The sequence below is a fragment of the Canis lupus genome, chromosome 7, assembly GCF_003254725.2.
Source record: "Canis lupus dingo isolate Sandy chromosome 7, ASM325472v2, whole genome shotgun sequence".
Taxonomy (NCBI): Eukaryota; Metazoa; Chordata; class Mammalia; order Carnivora; family Canidae; genus Canis; species Canis lupus.
In genome coordinates this window covers 1,620,425-1,639,101 of record NC_064249.1, presented here as the reverse complement: position 1 = coordinate 1,639,101, position 18,677 = coordinate 1,620,425, and the positions used below count along the sequence as shown (strand labels likewise).

The window sequence follows — 18,677 nt, the reverse complement described above, 5'->3', positions numbered from 1 at the left end:
GCCGGCGGTGGGTGGCGCAGGGCGGGGGCGGTATATCCAGTCGGACGGAGGGCGGGCCCGCCAGTGCGAGCGAGCGCAGCGCGGGGACCCGCGGCCAGGCAGGAGCGCACCGCTCGCTCTATGGGCCTGGGGAGCCGCCGACGCAGCCGCAGCCATGAACCCCTCGCCGCTCAAGACCGCCCTGGCCTACGAGTGCTTCCCCGACCAGGACAACTCCACGCTGGCCCTGCCGTCGGACCAGAAGATGAAGACGGGCACGTCGGGCCGCCAGCGCGTGCAGGAGCAGGTGATGATGACCGTCAAGCGGCAGAAGTCCAAGTCCTCGCAGTCGTCCACCCTGAGCCACTCCAACCGAGGTAAGGGCTCTGCGCCCGTGCGCCCGTGCGCCCCTGAGCCCCCGCGCGCGCCCCTGCGCCCCCGCGCGCCCCTGCGCCCCGGCCTCCCCTGGGCCTGCGGCGGGACCCAGGAGGCGCCTCCCGGGCTGCGGGCGGGGGCGCAGGGGCGCGGGAGGGCGGCCGGGACTGAGGGCGGCCGCAGGTGCACCGGCTCAGAGCCCAGAGCGCGCCGCCCCGCCTGCCCCGGGACCACCCCCCTGCCCACCCCGCCCCTGGGCTCGCCGGGGCTCCCCAGTGCGGCCCCTCACCCCGCGCCCCGACCTGGGGCGCCCAGGCCCGCAGGCTCCGGGTGCAGGAGGCCCAGGGCGCACAGAGGCTGCAGACCCAGGACGCCCCTGGGCCGTGCGCCCCCCGCCCCGCAGGCCCGGCAAGGGCGTCTGCAGGTGCCTCTGTCCTCAGTGGCCACCGCAGAAGTGCCCTCCTCCCCATACCCCTCACTTGGCTTGAGCGGGAAGGAGCAAGCATCAGCAGGTTGGCAAGGCTGCAAATGCCAGGAGGCGCCGGGGCTGAGCGCTCACCGTGAGCACTTGTCCAGTTTAGGTGCCCGGTCCCATGCCCCCCGCTGGTGCTGAGGTCCCCCAAGCCGGGGGCTCAGAGAAAGCATCCTTGAAACTCCAGGAGGAAGGGGCAGCATCTGACAGGGACATTTGTGGAGAATTTTTAGACCACGAACCTTAATACAAAGGCTTCCCAGGAAGAATTACATGCCAACTAGCCAATGTTCTGTTTATTTGTGTGTTTAGTTAAATTTAATAAATACTGATGAAAGATTCTACAGCCCAAACCAGTACAGGCCCACCAAGAGTTATTTAGGGAGTCGGGCCCCTAAGAGAGGGTAAGGGGAGCAGCGGGGGTAGCTAAGAGGAAGGAAGCATGGAGCCCTGCGCACCTCCCGCCACACCCTTGCACTCACGCCAGCTCACATTTCCTCCTGGGCTTGGCCTCTCTCCCTCTCCCCCTCACTCCTGAGCGACCCCTGTGTTGAGCTGAGGGAGGGAGAATGGCTGGTTGAGCGCTTCCCTGGACCCCGAACTTAAAAGCTCTTTGCTGCTGTGTGTGCCCTTCACCCTGGCCTGGGCTCCTGGTCCCCCTCTTGCCAGACTTCTCCTCAAGGTCGCACAGACTCCAGGGCATTTGCCGCCTCTTTTATTTAGTGCTTTGGTAGCTGCTCGCTATCCTTTTCTGGAAGTAGGTTTGAGATCATTAAAAAAAAAAAAAAGGTGTCCCCATTTCTGGCCACAGCCCAGTCACAGCTCGAGACAACCTACTCTCATCTCTGCGCAAGACTTACCTGTCCCCCTCCCGCTCCCATGTCATCCCTGGCCTGAGCTGCAGGCTCACAGCTCCAGAAAAATCTCAAAAATCCCGGGTGCCCCGAACACCCCTTCTTCTTCCCACCAATGGGGATGCGGTGAGTGTCCGTCATCATGCGGTGCCCTTTCTGGCTCTGCCCTTCGTGGGTAATATCCCTCTGATGGGATCTCCTTCTCTCCGTCCCGGGGTCCTCCAGGGGGCTTCAGCCAGGTGAGGGGTGACCTCCCTGGCGAATGCGTACCTCTCCGGAAACAGGCCTCTCCAAGGACTGACCCTGTAGGTGTGTCCCCTCTGCCCTCGGCTCTGGCCAGGTTCCCACAGGGGCAGTTTCCCCAGAGGCGTCCTATGTGGAAGAGGCGGTTAGGTCACTTGGAGCTGGTGTTTCTGGTTTATCTGGCTTTGTTTTCATCAGATTCCCCCTTCTCTTCATCAGAACCGCCCAAGCATTCCCTATTTGCTCAGTGGCCATTCCTCCCAACTCTGCTGTCTCTTTTTGTGTTGGTTTCTATCTCATGCACCTGCTCTGGCTGCTAGGAGGGGCGAGCTGGCCGTTGTGGAAGGACCAGGCCCACCTCATTGCCTTAACTCCTCCTGGATACACCGGAATTCTCCAAGAGAGAAGAGTCCCATTCTCGAGGGTGTCTGGTTCTCTGGGGGCCCCTGAATCCTACCAGGGCCCCTCTGGTTAAGAACACCTGCTCCAAAGAAGGCTGGCCACACCTCACAGGCTGCCTGGCAGGTAGCCACCACGCCTTGTACCCCACAAAGGACAGTCAGGAATCAGCGACTGGTGGTCCCAGCCATAGATCCAGCTTTTCTCCAGGGTCCACCCCGCTAGGGTTTTCTTCTGTCTTATTGGTGAGGGGGAATTGAGTCACCAGGGGTTGGGAGAGGAGCCCCACAGAAGGAGCCTGACACCCAGTACCTATTTCCACCCCTGCCTTCCCCAAAACACAGCAGAGGAGATAGGTGCCTGGCCCTGGTCAGGACGTCCCCGTGGAGGGGGGGCTCCAGGGTCGGGAGACCCTGCGGGAAGAGGCGCCTCTCAACCTGCCTGACCTTCTGGGTCTTTTTCTGAACTGGCTGCTAAGTATTGCTCTCCTGTGCATCAAGGGTGTCCTCATGTGCGTGCGTCAGGGTGCCTTCTCCCACCGTGTGGGAAGCAGGAGGAAACCCAGGGGCTGGGGCTGCCCAGCCTGAGATCTTGGCTGGGGAAACTCGGCCTGCCTGAGCAGGGAGGCCCTCGCAGGAGCTCCCCATGAGCCGCCCTGCTGGGGGCCAGGAGCACCCGTTAGGCAGCCCAAAAGGAATACTTTCCCACCTTCAGGTTCTCTAGAACTTCACTTGGAATCTCTTCCTAACGCTTATCCCGAATCTCATTTGGTCCAACTTGAACGCTGCCGTCACCGTGAATACACATCACGCGCGGAGTCTAAGGACACCGCCTTTCTTTCTCGGATCACTTCTCATTCCAGGGAAATCCCGACGCTACCAGCGTCCTTGTCCTTGTTTGTCTCACTACCTGCATAGACAGCTGTGATGTGTTGTTTTTTTTGTTGTTGTTTTTTTTGTTTTTTTTACTTTCAACCTTCTCATAACTACCATTTCTTATGTAAAATGGCCAAACCTGTATTTCTCCATGGTAGGAGATAGGGTTGGGGCCCCCTAGGGCTAGGGAAGGTGCCTGTCCCCTGGTGCGTCAGGCTGCATCTGTCCCTCACGGGGCAGTGACTAGTCGAGGCCTTCCTAGGGGGCAGGCTTGTGCTGGCTTGGTGGCCCGGCCTGCACAGGGGAAGGCCCCCGCCTCGGACCCCACCTTTGTTGGCTTTTCTGTATTTGCCATCGGCCTTGTCGCTGCATAAACCTCTGCCGGAGTGAGGGTCAGCTCAGTCTATTTTCTTGACAGCTGTCCCTTCCAGATGTCACTTCTGGGGTGGGTTTCTGGGGCCCGAATCTGGCACGGGAGAGAGTAAAGGGTGTCTTCGCTTTACCTTGTTCCAGGAACAAAACGCCCTAATTAAACTTCAAATGAACCAATTCCTGTTTCTTTACAATGTACCTTGGCTTGAAGCGAAGGTTTTACCAGAATTTCCGTTTGCCTGTTACAACGCATACAAAAATGCCAGGTATTCCAGAATGTTTCACAGCAGAGTTTGTTTCCCTGGATCCTGCTCCTTTGCTAAATAAAGCTCATTGGCAGAGGTTGGAAAAAAAAAAAGAAGAAGAAGAAAAGAAGAAAGAAAACCAACAAATATTTCTCCCCACGCACCAAATTGTAAATACCAATAAGCCAATCGCTCCAGGTCTAAAACTCGGGGAACTGCTTCTGTCGTGGGCTACGACCCCTAGAGGGTGTGTGATCTTTGGACAAAACAAGGTGCGAGAACATTAGGCATCCTCCCGAGGCTCCCACGGGCACATGCACACCCGCGCCCCTGCACAGACGCACACGCTCTCCGCCGCCTCACAGTGGTGCTGGGGCAGGAGTCCAGCCTGCGGCCCGGACGCTGAGCGCTGCCTGCACAGATTGCCGGCTGCTGTGTGATGGTGGGCGAGGCACGGCCCCCTCCGGCTTCTGCAACTGTGCGACATGGGGTTAGGTCACCTCCCAAGTGTGCTGTGGTGGTGATCATCGGAGGTAGATTGTGTCGCTCCCTGCCCTGCGCACCGCTCCCCGAGCCGCCTGGAGCTGTCCTTCCCGAAGGCTCCTCCTTGCAACCAGTGGCCCTCACGGGTTCTCAGCATAGAAGCCGGAGAGACACGGGCCCTGGGGGGCACAGATCAGGCCGTGGAGGCACAGCTGGTGCAGATGCCCCACGGCCAGGCCTCCCGAGGAGCCAGGGAGAGGGCGCTGGGGGATGGGGGGGAACACGCACTGCGGGGGACCTCGGCCCTGTTGCAGCCTGTTGGTCAGGCAGGCGGACATCCGGAGTGCCTTGTCCCGGCAGGACCCTGGTCCTGGGCTCAGGAGTGGGGTGGGGATCTAGTGCAAGCGGATCCCTTGCTTCAGGGAGTCCCCAGCCTCCCTGCTTTCGGGGAGAAGGGCCCATAAGTGCATGCGCGTGTGTACACACACACACACACACAGTACGGAAGCCACAGCCAGCACAGTGAGCAGAGCAGCTGACCAGAAAGCTGACAGGGTTACGCTGGAGGGTTTGGAGTGCCCAGGGCTGGGTGGGGTCTCACCTCTAGAAGAAGCTGATTTTTGTGCAAGGTTTTGAATGCAGGGAGAGGGTTAGGCCGAGACGAAGAGAATGTTTCAGGTGCAGTGGGTGTGACCTATTTGAAGGCTTGGAGTTGGAAGGGGATGAGTCACCCCCTGCAAAGGTCTGGCTGTCCGGTCCGGTCGGAGAGAGCCGTCCGCATATGCTCACAAAGAAGCTGCCTCCCTTTCAAAGCTTTGGTAGGCGAGGAAGCTCGTGTTGGCCCTATGACACAGGGGAGAATCAGATCATTGTCTCGGGCACCAAAGGGAAGCAGCATCCAGGGACGCTGATGGTCCGAGTGGTGGATTTTGGGAGATGGCTTTACACCCTGGAACACTGACACGGATGAGACAAGCTGTGTGGGCCGAGCTAGCTGGAATTGAGTGTGCACTGGAGAGAGCTGTGCCTTCTCTGGACACTTGCCCTTGACCTTGGGATTCTGTGGGTGGGCAGATGCCTCCCGGGGACAATGCACAAGCTGGGCTGGCGGCCGGTTCCACTGAGAAGCCACCATCCTTTGAGTCTAGCCTGTGCACCCTTCTGGAGAGAAACAGTGGGAATGCAGGTGCTCAGCTACAAGAGTGGGGGTGATTCTGTGGGGTGAGCTGGGTGCTGGGATCTCCTCCCCTTACCGCCGCTGATACCAAGCGTGCTCCTCAAGGAGGAGGCTGTGCCTGTCCTAGAGCTGCTCTCAGATCCTCTGTCTTCCTCCATTACCCCCACCCGACCAGGGACGTTTTTTGGTGGGAAGAGGGCCTGGTTGAGTGGCCTTCAAAGACTCTGGGCCTGGGCTGCGATTTGGGGGATATGGAGCCTCCAGGCTCCTAAGCCCCTCCACCATGAGGGGTGGGTAGGGACAACTAGTTGAAAGAAAGGGCCTGCGCAGGCCAGGTGTGGCCACATCCCAGCCAGAGCCATGCCCTGTGCCCCAGGTCCCAGGGAAGGAAGAGACACGGCGCTTGCTGCAGTGGGTGCCCGAGGTACATGATGATGGATGCTGGCACGGTCATGAGGTCCTAGCACTGTTCCGAGGGCGCAGTCAGCCAGTGGCCACGGGACAGGGTGGAGTCGATCAGGAGAAGCTCCCTAGAAACGAGGGACTAGCTGGGGAAGGGGACACTGTCAGAGCCATTACCATCACTGTCACTGAGAGCCCCCGTGTTCTTGCTGTCGAATCTGACTTTCCAAGGGTCACATGCACCAGCCGGACACCCTAGGGTCAGGAGAGGGGAGCAGCACTCTTATTAACAGAGCTCACCTCCTACCTGCACCTCTTTGGTCATCGGGCACAACGCAAAGTGTGACTTCAAGTAGGCAACTTCTCTGGACTCCTCCTCTACCTCAGAACCTTGGGCCCCAAGTGCAGCTGCCATTCTGCCAGAAAAGCCGCACTGGCTGGCATGATGGCAGCCTCATTCTCACAAGGAAAGAAGCAAAGCATCTTAGGGTGGGAGTCAGGTGCTCTGGTCCCCGATTGCAGATGGATCTTAGGGAGTGCCTTCAGGAGCCACCTGGAAGGGCCTGGCGGCCGTGGCCCCACCAGAAGTGAGTGTTATAACCCACACCTGTCATCACTAAAGTCACCACTGGGACACAGAGACTGGCTTTTGGAAGCCTAGGGCATTCCAGAGGTCTTATTCACCCCTGCCTCCATGACAGAGAACTCCCTACCTCCCACATGGAGAAAATTATGTGAGAGGGAGGCAGGCAGGTGCAGGGCATGGAGGGCGGAGATGCTTCATCTGATGACTGAGAGGGTGAGTGATGTCACTGCTGACAGGTTGCCTTTTGAGAAGAAGTGGAGGCCCCATGGGAGCCTGCCCTCCACTGAGCCTCCTGGGGATGCCTCCCCTAGCAGAAAGCCTCGCTGGGGAGCCATAGAACCCTTTGTCTGTCACCACCCTAGATTTTCCACCTGAAAGCAGCTGGCTGACCCACACCTGCCCTTGGGTGAGATATCCCTGCTCTTGGGGCAACAGCCAAGTGAACTCTGGCCTGTCAAACCCTGGAAGAGATGATAGAAGTAGGCTGGATGGAAGGGAGTCAGACGAGACCAGGCTGTCAGCTGCCTCGGGACCTGACCGTGCGTGCCTAGGGTCCTGGCTGCAGTCCCTTCCCTGGTATGGGCTGGTTCTGGGTGTCTGAGCCCATGAGATTGCCTCCAGGCTCCTCCTGACAGAGGCCGCCTTTCGGGGGTGGGGGGCAGCTTCCCAAGAAAGGAAGAGGAACAAGCTGCCTGCACTCAGTAGGGGAGCTTGGATGAAGTCAGAGGCTCAGGAGTCAGGCCTGGGCCCGCAAGACACCTCTCTCTGGGAGGCCCCCGAGGCGGGCAGCAAGGAGGTGGTGGCGCAGCCTTTGATGTCACCCCATCTTCCTTGCAAGCTTCTCTGAATGCCATGGGGCATGAGTTACTATAATCACACAGCCATGGAATGCTGGGGCTGTGTTGGGCCTTTGGGGTATACAGAGGCCAACCCCTTCATTTCACAGAAGAAGAAGCTGAGGCCCAGGGAGAGCAGGTGACTTGCCCAAATATCAGAGCCAATGTCAACACCTCTAGGCTCCCAGGGCAAGTTACCTCTGCCATGGGCGATCACCCTAATGGCCTGTTGATCGTCCGTGATGGCAGGGTGGGAATCAGGGCAGTGCCCCCTCCTATGTGCTATGGGGTGGTCCTTTGGCTGGCTTCGGCCAGAGGAAGTGGCCCCAGGCAGAGACACCTGCCACATTCCAGAGCTGCCCCTCTGCTGTTCCTTCTCTTAGCCCAAATACTCCAGTCATCTTACTGCCCCCAAAAGGCTTGGGAATCTGAGCGGGTGTGGCGGGTGGGGAAGGAGCTAATTTGGCTGGGCAAGATCACTGTCAAGCCCTTCCCCCTACACAGGGTTTCTGATGCTGGAGTCTGACCATCACTTCAGAGAAAAGAAGTGCGCATCCCCCTTAGGAGGCTCTCACTGGATCCCACTTTCCTCCCCCTCCCCCCCCCCAGAGGGCTCATCATTTAACGAGTGTGGGGCAAGCTTTGCTCCAGATGTCCAGGCCGCAGAGCGATGGCATTCCCCTCACGCAGAGCCCAGTGTCGGGAATGGGACAGCAGGCAGGATGTGGCTCGGGTACAGACAGCAGGACAGTATGTGTTTAGAGGTAGGAGAGATCACCTTGGGCAGGGCTGGTCAGAAGAGGCTTCTCCAAAGGGATGAGATCTTGGACTTGACCTTGAAAGATGGGCGAGATCTGAATGTTGTGGCCGAGAAGGGAAGGCAGAGTTGGCAAGGGGCCTGGTATGAGCAAAGTCGTAGGCATGTCCCGTCAGCTGTGCTTCAAGGACAGTAAGACAGCCAACAGACCAGCTTTTGCCGGTTGGGACTGTTCTTTAGGGTCCACCTACCATCTGGTGAAGAGGAGAAGGGAAGGTAGCCCCACCAGGAGCCCAAAATCCAGTTTGGATTTCTGGGATTCAAAGCCATTTTGCCCCTAATAGCCCTAATGACACTCTGTCCTCTTGCAGAGCCTGTCATTTGTGGGTCTCCAAGCACTCTGAAAACATTAATTAATCCTCACTGGGGCCTTTGAGGTTGGTGGCCACCCCCCCTTCACCATCTAGAACACCTAGGAGATGAAGGAAGGGACAAAAGATCACATCGTCACTAGCGGGGGGCCGGACTGAGGTTTGAAACCAGAGGCTCGCCCCGAATTGGCCTCTAATCAGCCTTCCCTGCTCTGTGGCTCTGACCCCGGGGCTCTGGACCTGGAATGCTGAGATCCTGCCAGCCGTCCCCCAGTGGGGAGCTTATCCTCGTGGACCGTGGAGTCGTGATTCCCTGGAGTGGACTGGCGGTGCTCCACGGCCCTCCAGGCCAACTCCTGACTTGTAGGTGTCAACTTAGCCCAAGCAGCAGGGAGTCCTTCCGTCAGCCCAGGGAGGACTCAGCTGAGATTTGCAGAGCTGTCCCTGCAGCAGCCTGCGTGCGCCCTTCCTTGGCCCTGGCTGTGGAGGGGGTAGAGAGAGAGGTGGCGAGCGGATGATGTATTTCCTACCCTCCTCCTTCAAGAGCTCAGACCTGGTCTCCTCCACGGGGCGCGGTGGACCTGGATGCTGTGGGGAGGAGAGGCGAGTGATCAGCATGGCCATCATTGTCCTAACCCCCTGCCTTTGCCCCCAAGGTTCCATGTACGATGGCCTGGCCGACAATTACAACAACTATGGGACCACCAGCCGGAGCAGCTACTACTCCAAGATGCAGGCGGCGAATGGCTCATGGGGATATCCGGTAAGAAGCTGCTTCCATTCCAAAAGACCTGGAATGTTGAGGGGGATGGCTTAGACTTTACGGTCGGGCAAACCTGCACTGGTTCCTGAGAAGAGTGACACCGGGTGGGAAGGGGCTGCTTTGGTCCATGAAGTGAGGCCCAACAGCCCTGACCGGGGCCATAGGCTTGGCCATTATTTCATGGATGGCTGTTAGTGTCATCTCCTGTTCGGGCTGATTGGATATTGCCAAGTGTCTCAAATGAGAGTGTTTTAGAAAAACATAAAGAAAACAGCCTATTTTCCTAAATGTCTGATATGATCATGGATTTGAGAGAAGTTTGAATTCTTGAGTTCCATTTGTGGATTAACTGAGGAGACCTCCCTGTTCCGTGTGTGCTGATGACCATGGAGAATGCTCTAGAAGTCCCCTGGGGCTGGAAGAGCATGTCCCCTGCAGTGATTCTTAGATAAGAGGGTGCATGCTGGACTGGAGTGTTGCTTGAGTTTATAAGTTGGGCAGGGGCACCTGGCTGGCTCAGTCGGTGGAGCATGTGATTATTGATCTCAGGGTCATGAGTTTGAGTCCTACGTTGGGCTTGGAGTGTCTGTGTCTATAAGTTGGACAAACCTGGATCCAAATTCTATCTCTGCTACTCACTGAGCATGTGGCCATGGGCAAGATATTTCTACCTCTGGGCCTAAGTCTCCTCACATCTAAAATGGATATAACAAAGTCTATCTCATGGTGTTTGTTGTCAGGATTAAATGAAATAATGTGCATGGAAAAAAAAACTGATGACAATCAGTCTTAAGGTATTTTTTTTTTATTAACATAGGTAGAGATGATCCTAAATCCTTTAATCCTGACCCTGTCACTGCCTTTCTGTGTGATTTCCAACCACTATGCCCATCCATCCATTACTGAACAAATATTTATTTAGCCCTACCCCTGCGCCAAAGTCTGTGGTAAATGCTCCGGTGCAACCATACAAACCAGTGTAGGGGGTTTCTTCTACTCGAAAATCAGGGATATTGGGCTCAATGACACCCTGTCTCTAAATTCTATGACTTCCATTTATTTTTTTGCCAGTTTCAACATTAGCCTGTGTGGCTCTTAGGAATTCTTTTGTGAGACAATATGCAGCTGGAGTGAAAGGCTGTTTTTCCAGGGGGCCCGGGGCACTGTCTTCTTGGGACTCCAGGTGTCAGTGGCATTTGCTTGGAGTCCTCGTTGTTTACAGATGTCACCTCTGGGTTTTGGGGTTTTGGGGTCCTGGGCAAGGGACAAGGTAGGTGGTTTATGAGTCAGGTCTTATTTTTGCTGTCAGTTTGAGCCTTCCTTCCTAAGCTCTTCTTGGGGCTAATTTGGGAATATTTGCCTTTCTTGCATGTTACAGGGTAGGGACCAAAGGGAAGAATTAACTTCCCTCCTGCAAATCTATTCCCCTCCCATTTTTCTTATTTTTTTTTTTATGGCAACTGATACCCTCAGTGCAACATATAGACAGTTGACTGAGCCCATATGTGGCACAGACGTGGATAAAGTGCTTTGACATCACGCGTGATGACCAGAGAGAATCTGACTTAGAGAAAACGGCTTAGTAACGCAGTATAAAGGCTCCTGTGAGACCCCGGGAAGGCCGATCACTGGACTGGACCAGCAGGCGGAATGAGCAATCCTGCCGCCTGTGTGGATGTTACTCGTCTTTTCATCTATTCTGCTACAGATCAGAGCCGGGAAAGCTTAGTCAGGTCCTTTCAGGCTCTATCACTCCGTGGCTCTGAGACTTCGGATAAACCTCTTACCTTCTCTGGGGATCGGTTTAGCGTCTGGGAAGTGGGAATGAGGATCTGTGTGTGTGGACTTCACCCACAGGTCGATGTTACATTAACAGGGAGTGTTATCAGAGGGGCAGCGCGGGGTCATTGCCCTGGAAACTGGCAGCCAAGAACTGCAAAGCACCTCTTTCAGAGGTCTTTCCTTTAAAAAGAAAAAAAAAATCTCGACCTGGCCCACGTTGGGCATTTCTTCTGGTTCATCAACTCCGTCCTCAGTAATCTCGGCAGCTCCTGATGCTCCCAGGCTCCCCCACCCCTCCCCGCGCCTGTCTTCTGACAGTCCATGAAAATGCCTTCCTTTCACGCGCCCAAGGCCCAACCCTCCTTCCTCCTTCTTCGCTGGCGGGACTTCAGACATGACTCACGTCAGGGTAGCTGCTGAGGCACGTCCTGTCTCCTCTCTGCTCAGGAGCGGCTATGGGAACGGCGAAGAGCGCGGCACACATGAGGTTTTGGCAGAGGGAAGGGGGCGAGGTGGCGAGGAAGTGGAATGATGGATATTGGAGCCAGGCCTGCAGCCAGCCAAGGCCGGGGCAAGCCCGACAGGGCCAGGACTGGGGAGGGGGCGAGAGGGACGGCCGGGATGCAGGCTCAGGGTCGGCGACCTATGCCGCGGGCTCTCCCGGGGCTGGTGGCCCTCTCGTCTCCCCCTTCGGCTGAAGGCAGCACGGGGGCCGGGGTGGCCCGAAGCTGCCGGAGAATGATTCCCGCTGCCTTCACGTTTGTCCCGTCAGCCAGCCCGTGTGGGGCAGGTCGGGCCGGGCAGGGGACAAGTGCCCCGCAGACACCCAGCCGGCGGGGTCCTCTCGCCCTCCGTGCCCTGGCAGGGGAGCCGGAGAGCCAGGGTCAGAGGACGACCCGGGCCGGACTTCCTTGCTGTCCTGGGGTCTGCGCCCCTCTGCCGTCACTCCCAGGATCCTGCGACCCTCTAAAAAAAATTTTTTTAGACCCAACTATCCGTGTCATTTAGGAGCTATATGATGTAGGAAAGCCAGCCTTGTTCCTTTGCTGTCATGACCTGTGTTTGAGCAGGGACAGTATTAGCCGCCCTGAGCGCCTCACTCCTTAGATCTGGCTCCAACGAACATCCCAAGAGCCAAGATCTGTCACCGTGAAGTCTGTATGTCATTAAATATGCAGAGAATCTGCAGGCAATTCCAAAAGGAAAGTTCTAAAAATCCTTAAAAAGCCGTGATGCTACCTTACGATTTTGCCTTGTGCTCTGTGTCGGCAGCAGCCTTCTAGTTTGAATATGCCTCTAACTGTGCCACTTCTAGGCCGCCGCCGCCCATGTCGCAAATTAGGGAAACTGAACAGAGAGTCTCATCATCAAATAAAACCTCAAACAGAGTTAGCCTGACACACAAGAGGCATCGGGGGGCTTAAGGGAAAGAAAAGATGGATCCCAAGACCAGTCATTGGCCCAGTCAGCTCCCTGCTGGCCGTGCCAACCTCCTCCTCCTCCAGGGTGGTGCAGATCTCAGGGAGGAGCCAGGGTGGGGGGGCAACGGGTGGGGGCAGTTTCCAGCGCCCCTGCTCAGTTTCTCGGGTTGAGCTTCTGCCGTTCCCTTCCGGTTCTCAGAAGCACACTAGTGAGACGCTCGGGCCCCAGTGGGGTTGACACCGCACAGCTGAGGACGGGCAGGTTCCCAGAGGGTAGATCACTCCGCAGGGTCACAGGGCTGCTCACGAGGACAGCACCCAGAGCCCCGCCACCCAACTCCCAGTCTAGTGGAGTTCTGCTCTCGGTACTCCAGACTTTCGACGGCCCTGGTATGTGGGGTTTTTGCATTGTCTTCTATTTTTGCACCTTAATATTTTAATACCACAACCGTGTTTTGGGGACCCGCATGAGATCTGCGAGTTTGCATCTCTTCATCTCCTCCCTCCTCCTGTCCCCCAACCAAGCCTACTCTTCCCTTGAGGAGCCAGCCTCGTTCAAACGAAGCGGGAAAGCAGCCATTTTTTTCCTTCTTAAACTCAAGCCGGATTCACTGGGCTATAAGGGTTAATGGGGGTCGGGGCAGAGAGGCCAGATAAAATGCAATCAATGTTTGGGACACATTTACACTAAAAAGTCATTTGTCATTTACCCAAAATTCCAGTCTTGTATTTTTATTTGCCAAACGTGGCAAGCCTAGGTCAGGGCATCTCCCCACAGCACTCTCTGTAATCAAATACAGGACCCCTTGAAGTGCTCCCCTCCCGGGCTGGGGACCCAAACAGGGTTACTCCAGGCCATCCCCACTTCTGGTGAAAAAGTGGAAGGTGTTTGAGTCCCGTTAGGGGACCTTGTAATGGGTCCCTTGAACACCTGCCTCTGGGTCAGCTGAGACCAACTGGGGCGACGAGAGAGCTCGAAGCACTGGAAGGCACAGCCCTTCTGTTCCAAAGCTGGAGACGGGTTCCTACCGCAGGGGTTCGTCCAAGACGAAGCTGAGGCAGGTGGACAATTTTGATTTCCAGGGAATGGCTTTATCTCCTTTTCTGTCATCTCCAGCTCCGATAGATGTTCCTGCTTACAAATCCAGAGGCACACCTTGAACACTCAGGTCTTCCAGGAGTCACATCAAGTGATGCTCTCGGGTGACGGACTGACCTGGACCGTCCGGTCCACCTGGGCATCGTCAGCCGGGAGGTCTGGGCTGGGGGACACCTGGGGCCGTCATATTGAATCACTCAACTGTGCTCACTGAAATCCAGCCCCGTGCTCCCGAGGGTGGGAGTCTCCAGCAGCATAACCAGGGAAAATCCTGCCTTTGTCCTGCTTGTTGACCCCATTTGTCTACTGTAATCCAGGATTCACTGGCAAATCTTTCTCCCAAACCCTGCTTAGCTGAACTTGCCTAACACACACGTCAATATTTGATGACACACCCATGACAGAGTTTTGTGGACAACGTGCTAGGGACCCTCATCCTGAGAAGAACTGATCCTGCCCAGCCCAAACCTGAAGCCACCGGGTGGCCCCCTTTTACAGATGAGAGCGCTGGGGTTGGGTTGCATGAAGCTTCCATAGGGGACGGGAAGCCCAAGCACAGTGTTCTCCAGTTAGCCATGTGGCCGGAGTGTCCCCAAAGGCCAGGCCCTGGACCTGGTACTTCAGAGGAGCTGCCAGAAAGAGACATGATGGGATCCTTGCCCTTGACACAGAGAGACCATCTTTGCCAACCCAGAGTTAACACCGTCTGTTCCCCAAAACACCCCGGTGTGGAGGAGACACTGGATCCAGATCCTGGCTTTGCCCCTTCACCAGCTGTATGACCCAGGCATGTTCTTAACCCGACTGAGCCTCAGCTTGCCCATCTCTGAAATGGGTGAGAATTCCGATTCCTATTCTGAAAGGCAGTAAGGGTTGTGGATCCGGCGTGGCGGATCCGCAGGGGGAGGCTGGATTCTAATCTCAGCTGCGACAGGCTGCGGATCTGGGGTGGTCTTCCCCTCTCCAGACCTTGGCTTTCCCATCCATGGGGCAAGGCATTTGGGTCAGATCCTAGACAAGGACCGGCTGGCTCGGACCTCTCGGGGTCTCTGTGGGACGTGGGAGCCGAGGGCGAGAGGCTACAGGGCGCCAGCCACAGCCTGCACGGTGGTCTCCCTGGGGGCAGGGGAGGGGCACATCCTCCGGCTGAGACCCCACTTCTCCCGCTGGGACCCCGCTTCCGGCCTATGGTGGGTGATGGCTTCTGCACGTCCTCCCTGCTTTCATCTGAACATTTCCAAGCACGAGCAGAACAGCAGTTTCATTAACCCTTGCAGCAGGATGGAAAGGCGGCAGGACTCATTCACTTTAGCTTTACGGACAGGAAACAGGCACAGCGACGCTCCAGCTGGCCGCTCCCCTGACTCAAAACCTCTGGCTTCGCCTCCTCCCTGCTCCCATTCCTCAGCTCCGAATGGCCCTGCCCTCCGCGCCAGCGGGGTTCCTCAGGCAGGGCCCGCTGGGCCTCTGTTCTCGAAAAGTCCAGGACAGGCAAGGTGGAGCGGTCCAGGCTCCCTGTCCCGGCAGCCAGGGCTCCTGCTCCGACGCGTGTGCCAACTCCGGGTCCCTACTGCCAGCCAGTGACTCACGCCCTCAGCCCGGGAGGTGAGAGGGTCTGCGGGGCCCCAGGGTACCCCCCGCAAAAGGAGTCAGTGAGCCTGCTGGCTGAGGGACAGGAGGTGCCCGCGAGGCGAGGGGGCTTGGCCCGCGGCGTGATTTCACGGACGCCGGGCCAGACCTCGGACACCCCCTGGAAGAAGCCCGTGGCCGACACCTGCGTCCGGTGTCCCTCAGGGATGGGCCCCTAGCGGGGCGTCCTTTGGCGTTTGATCCTGTCCTCAGGGAGGCCCCTCCTCCTGCTGAGGTCGGGAGCCAGGGAGGCCTCTGTGGAGGCCGGGACGGGCCTCTGCACCACTGGCCCTGATTGTCGCCGGGACCCCGCGCTGGCCCTCAGCTGCCCGGCCACAGACCAGACGGTGGCTCAGCCCGCCTCCGGCTCTGATGGCCCAGATGCTGTGTCTTTCCTCAGGGGATGCCTCCCAGGCCCACAGCTTGGCCTTGCAGAGGGCTGGGGACGTGCTTCCGGCAAGTGCGTGCCCCGGGCACCCGAGGGTGGGCTCCAGGGGAGCAAACGAGGCCCGGCCCCTGGAAGAGCTGCGCTTGGAGTGGGGCGTGAAAGGAGATGGGGTGCCCTCGCAGAGGATCTGGGCAGAGCAGGACCCCCCAGGCTGGGGCTCAGTCCGGCAATAGCACCTGGGCCCTCTTTCCTGACCGATCGCCCCCAAGGAGTGCCAGCTCCAGAGCTCTCGCAAGCCTCCCTGGCCTCCGCCTCCGATTCCTGGAGGCCAGGACCCGGGATGCCGTCAGAGCTGAGCCAGCCTGCTGCTCACCGCTCCCTTCGGGTCCTGAGGAGCGCCAGACCCCGGAGGAGGCAGGGAGGACGGCCACGGGGGCAGGAGGCCGGGCAATCTGGCTGGGATGCTCGGGGCGGGGGGGGGGGGGGGGGGGGGACTTGGTCACTGTCCCCCCTTCCTCCTCAAGCCCGCATTCACAGTAGAGCCCCCGAGACTTCAGAGGGAAGATTTGAAGAGTTGGGGATAATTGTAAACTTCTTTATTTTACACCAGAAAAAAAAAATTAGTGGAGTTTTGTCCGGGGCCTGGTGTTTGTTTGGTTGCTTGGTCGGTTGGTTTGGTATTTTCTTGGTCCGGACAGGAACCACTGTACTCAACCAACAAGTCTTGAAAGTCCTAACGCTGTAGTTAAAAACAACCGAAGGAGGGAACAGCCGCCGTAGAGGGGATATAATTAAAAGCGACCGTGCGTAGCACAAGCTGACCTAGACCCTGGCCTCCGTTCCCTCATCTGTGGCGGGGCGGGGGTCCTGCCTCAGCTCCGGCCCCAGTCCCCGGAAGGAGCAGGCGCTTTGGGCAGGGCCCCCCCAGGTTCTGGGGTGAGCATGCGGGTGGCAGCTTGCCAGGCCGCCAGCGCCCCGGCGCCCTCGTCTGCGGCCGGGCCTCCCGGGGGAAGCGCCCGATCTCGAGCATCCCCGTCATTTAGTAATTGGGCCGGTGCAGCATTCTGAATCTACACAAAGGCTCACGGGTTATTCCCCCGCCCGATCCTCCGTCTCTGTGAGATCGGCGGGAACCATCGCTCGTCTTCTGATTTTCCGTGCAGGGAAGTCAGGCCGCAGGCAAATGCAGGGACTTGCCCGGTGCCTCTGCTAGACTTGGCAAAACCCAGTCCAGAGCCCAGTGGGCCGGGGTGAGTCAGGATCTCCTGTCCTGCCCCGCCAGCTGCACATGCTCCAAAGCCAGGAAGCAGGGGGACGGGAAGGAGGTCCGCGAAAACAAAGCCCTGGGTAAATCTCCTGATGCCTCTTTTCTGGTGTCAGAGTTTTCCTCTTGTCACAGAGCTCAGCGAGACCAATGGGGCGGCATTTCCCAAGTGGGTGGAAGAGCCATCCCCACCCTCCGCTGGGGTGAGGCTCAGCATTCTCCCCCAGGGCCCTGGCAAGTCTCTACGGAGGCCGTCCTGCCCCGGGAGAGCAAGCTCAGCTGAAAAACAAAATCAAATGGGGTGGGGGGTGGGGGCGAGGGGTAGAGATGAGCTGGGCGGGAAGAGAAGCAGCTCTTGGGCCCTAGACCCCCACCCACCCCGTCCTACTCTCCTGCAGGGCGCACAGCGCACAGCCCCAAGGGGATGAAGGTGGGGTTTGTTCAGAAGCACCCAGCTAGGTTGGGAAGCAGGCGTTTGTGACTCCAGCGGGGGCTGAATCATAGAGCGCCCAAGTCCGAAGAAGCTTCTAGGGCACTCTATAGCTGGAGAAACAGGATCAGAAAGGTGAGATGAGTGCCCAAGGCCGCACAGCCGGACGAGGAAAAACCCAGACTGGAACCCCCGGTCTCCCCGACTCCTTGCCCGGAGCACCTCGTCACACTGTTACATCCGGGGACCCTCGCCACTGTGGGCGACTGTTCCCCAAGCCTACGTGCGTCACTGGCAGTCTGCTGTCACGATTTTTATGGAATCAGTGACCAGCTGTGATTTATTTCTGATGTACTTCATTTTAAATTTCAAAGGAAATTTTGAAAGGAAAATGTATATCACTAACTCAGAAGTGAGAAAAAATAAACAAACAAACAGAAAAACAGGATGCTTTGCCCTGGATGAAAGCTAACTATAACTTATAACCAATACTAATGAATAGAAACAAACAAATCATTTAGTTCCCGGTAGATAAAGCTTTTTTTTTTTTTTTCCTTTTTTTTTTTTTCCTTCCCCCCACCCTTTTTTTTTTCTTTCTGCTCTGTAAGGGAGGCTGGCAAGTACTAAAAAACCTTACTGCCGCCAACCTAGACTTTCTCCTTATGGTAATCAAATGGAAGAAGGAAGAGCTTTCTGTGTGCTTCAATGTTGGCTGTTGAGGTGCGTTAAATGCTCTGATGTCACCTCTCAATCACCTGCGATGCGTGTCCCACTCTTGGGGAGATTCTGGGTCGCAAAGTCATCACGCAGGATAATTGTCCTAAAGCTGGTCCAGCAGGTCAGGTGAAGCTGAGAACCAAGGAGAAAATCGCCAGAGTGAAGCCCCCTCCCCGAGGTGACCAGCCATACACCCGACGGAATAGTTTTGTTTCTTTAACGGAGCCTTTAAAGATGATATATATTTTTTAACCCTCTGACTCCCTTCACCCATTTCTCCAGCCGCCCCCCACCCCCATTTCTGGCAGCCACCAGTCTGTGCTCTGCGTCTATAAGCATGGGTTTTGTGTATTTGTTCTTGGGGTTTGGGGTTCAGGGAGGATGGGTTTTAGATTCTACATGTAAGAGAGACCATGTGATCATTGTCTTTCTCTGTCTGACTCATTTCACTTAGTGTAAAGCACTCAAGGTCTGTCCATAGTGTCACGAATGACAAGGCTTCGTCGTTTTTATGGCTTAGTAATATTCCATTGTATGTGCCTATACACCACGATTTCTTTATCCATTCATCTGCCGGTGGACACTTCGATCACGCCCATGTCTTGGCCACGTAAACAGTGCTTCAGCGAACGTGGGAATGCACGTATCTTTTCAAGTTAGTGTTTTCCTTTTCTTCGGATAAATGGATCACACAGTAGTTTTATTTTTAATTATTCAAGGGAACTCCATCCTGTCTTCCGCAGAGGCTGCACCAGTTT

General features: G+C 56.9%; 1 protein-coding gene across 1 annotated transcript in view; it reads left to right on the top strand.

The window, feature by feature from the left end:
* Positions 1-18,677, top strand: part of PKP1 (plakophilin 1) — a 45,791-nt gene continuing 27,114 nt past the window's right edge. Inside the window, exons 1-2 of the mRNA XM_025458593.3 lie at positions 1-356; positions 9,083-9,189. Of these exons, the coding sequence (XP_025314378.1) occupies positions 155-356; positions 9,083-9,189 (309 nt within the window). The 5' untranslated portion in view covers positions 1-154. The remainder of the gene's footprint in view (positions 357-9,082; positions 9,190-18,677) is intronic.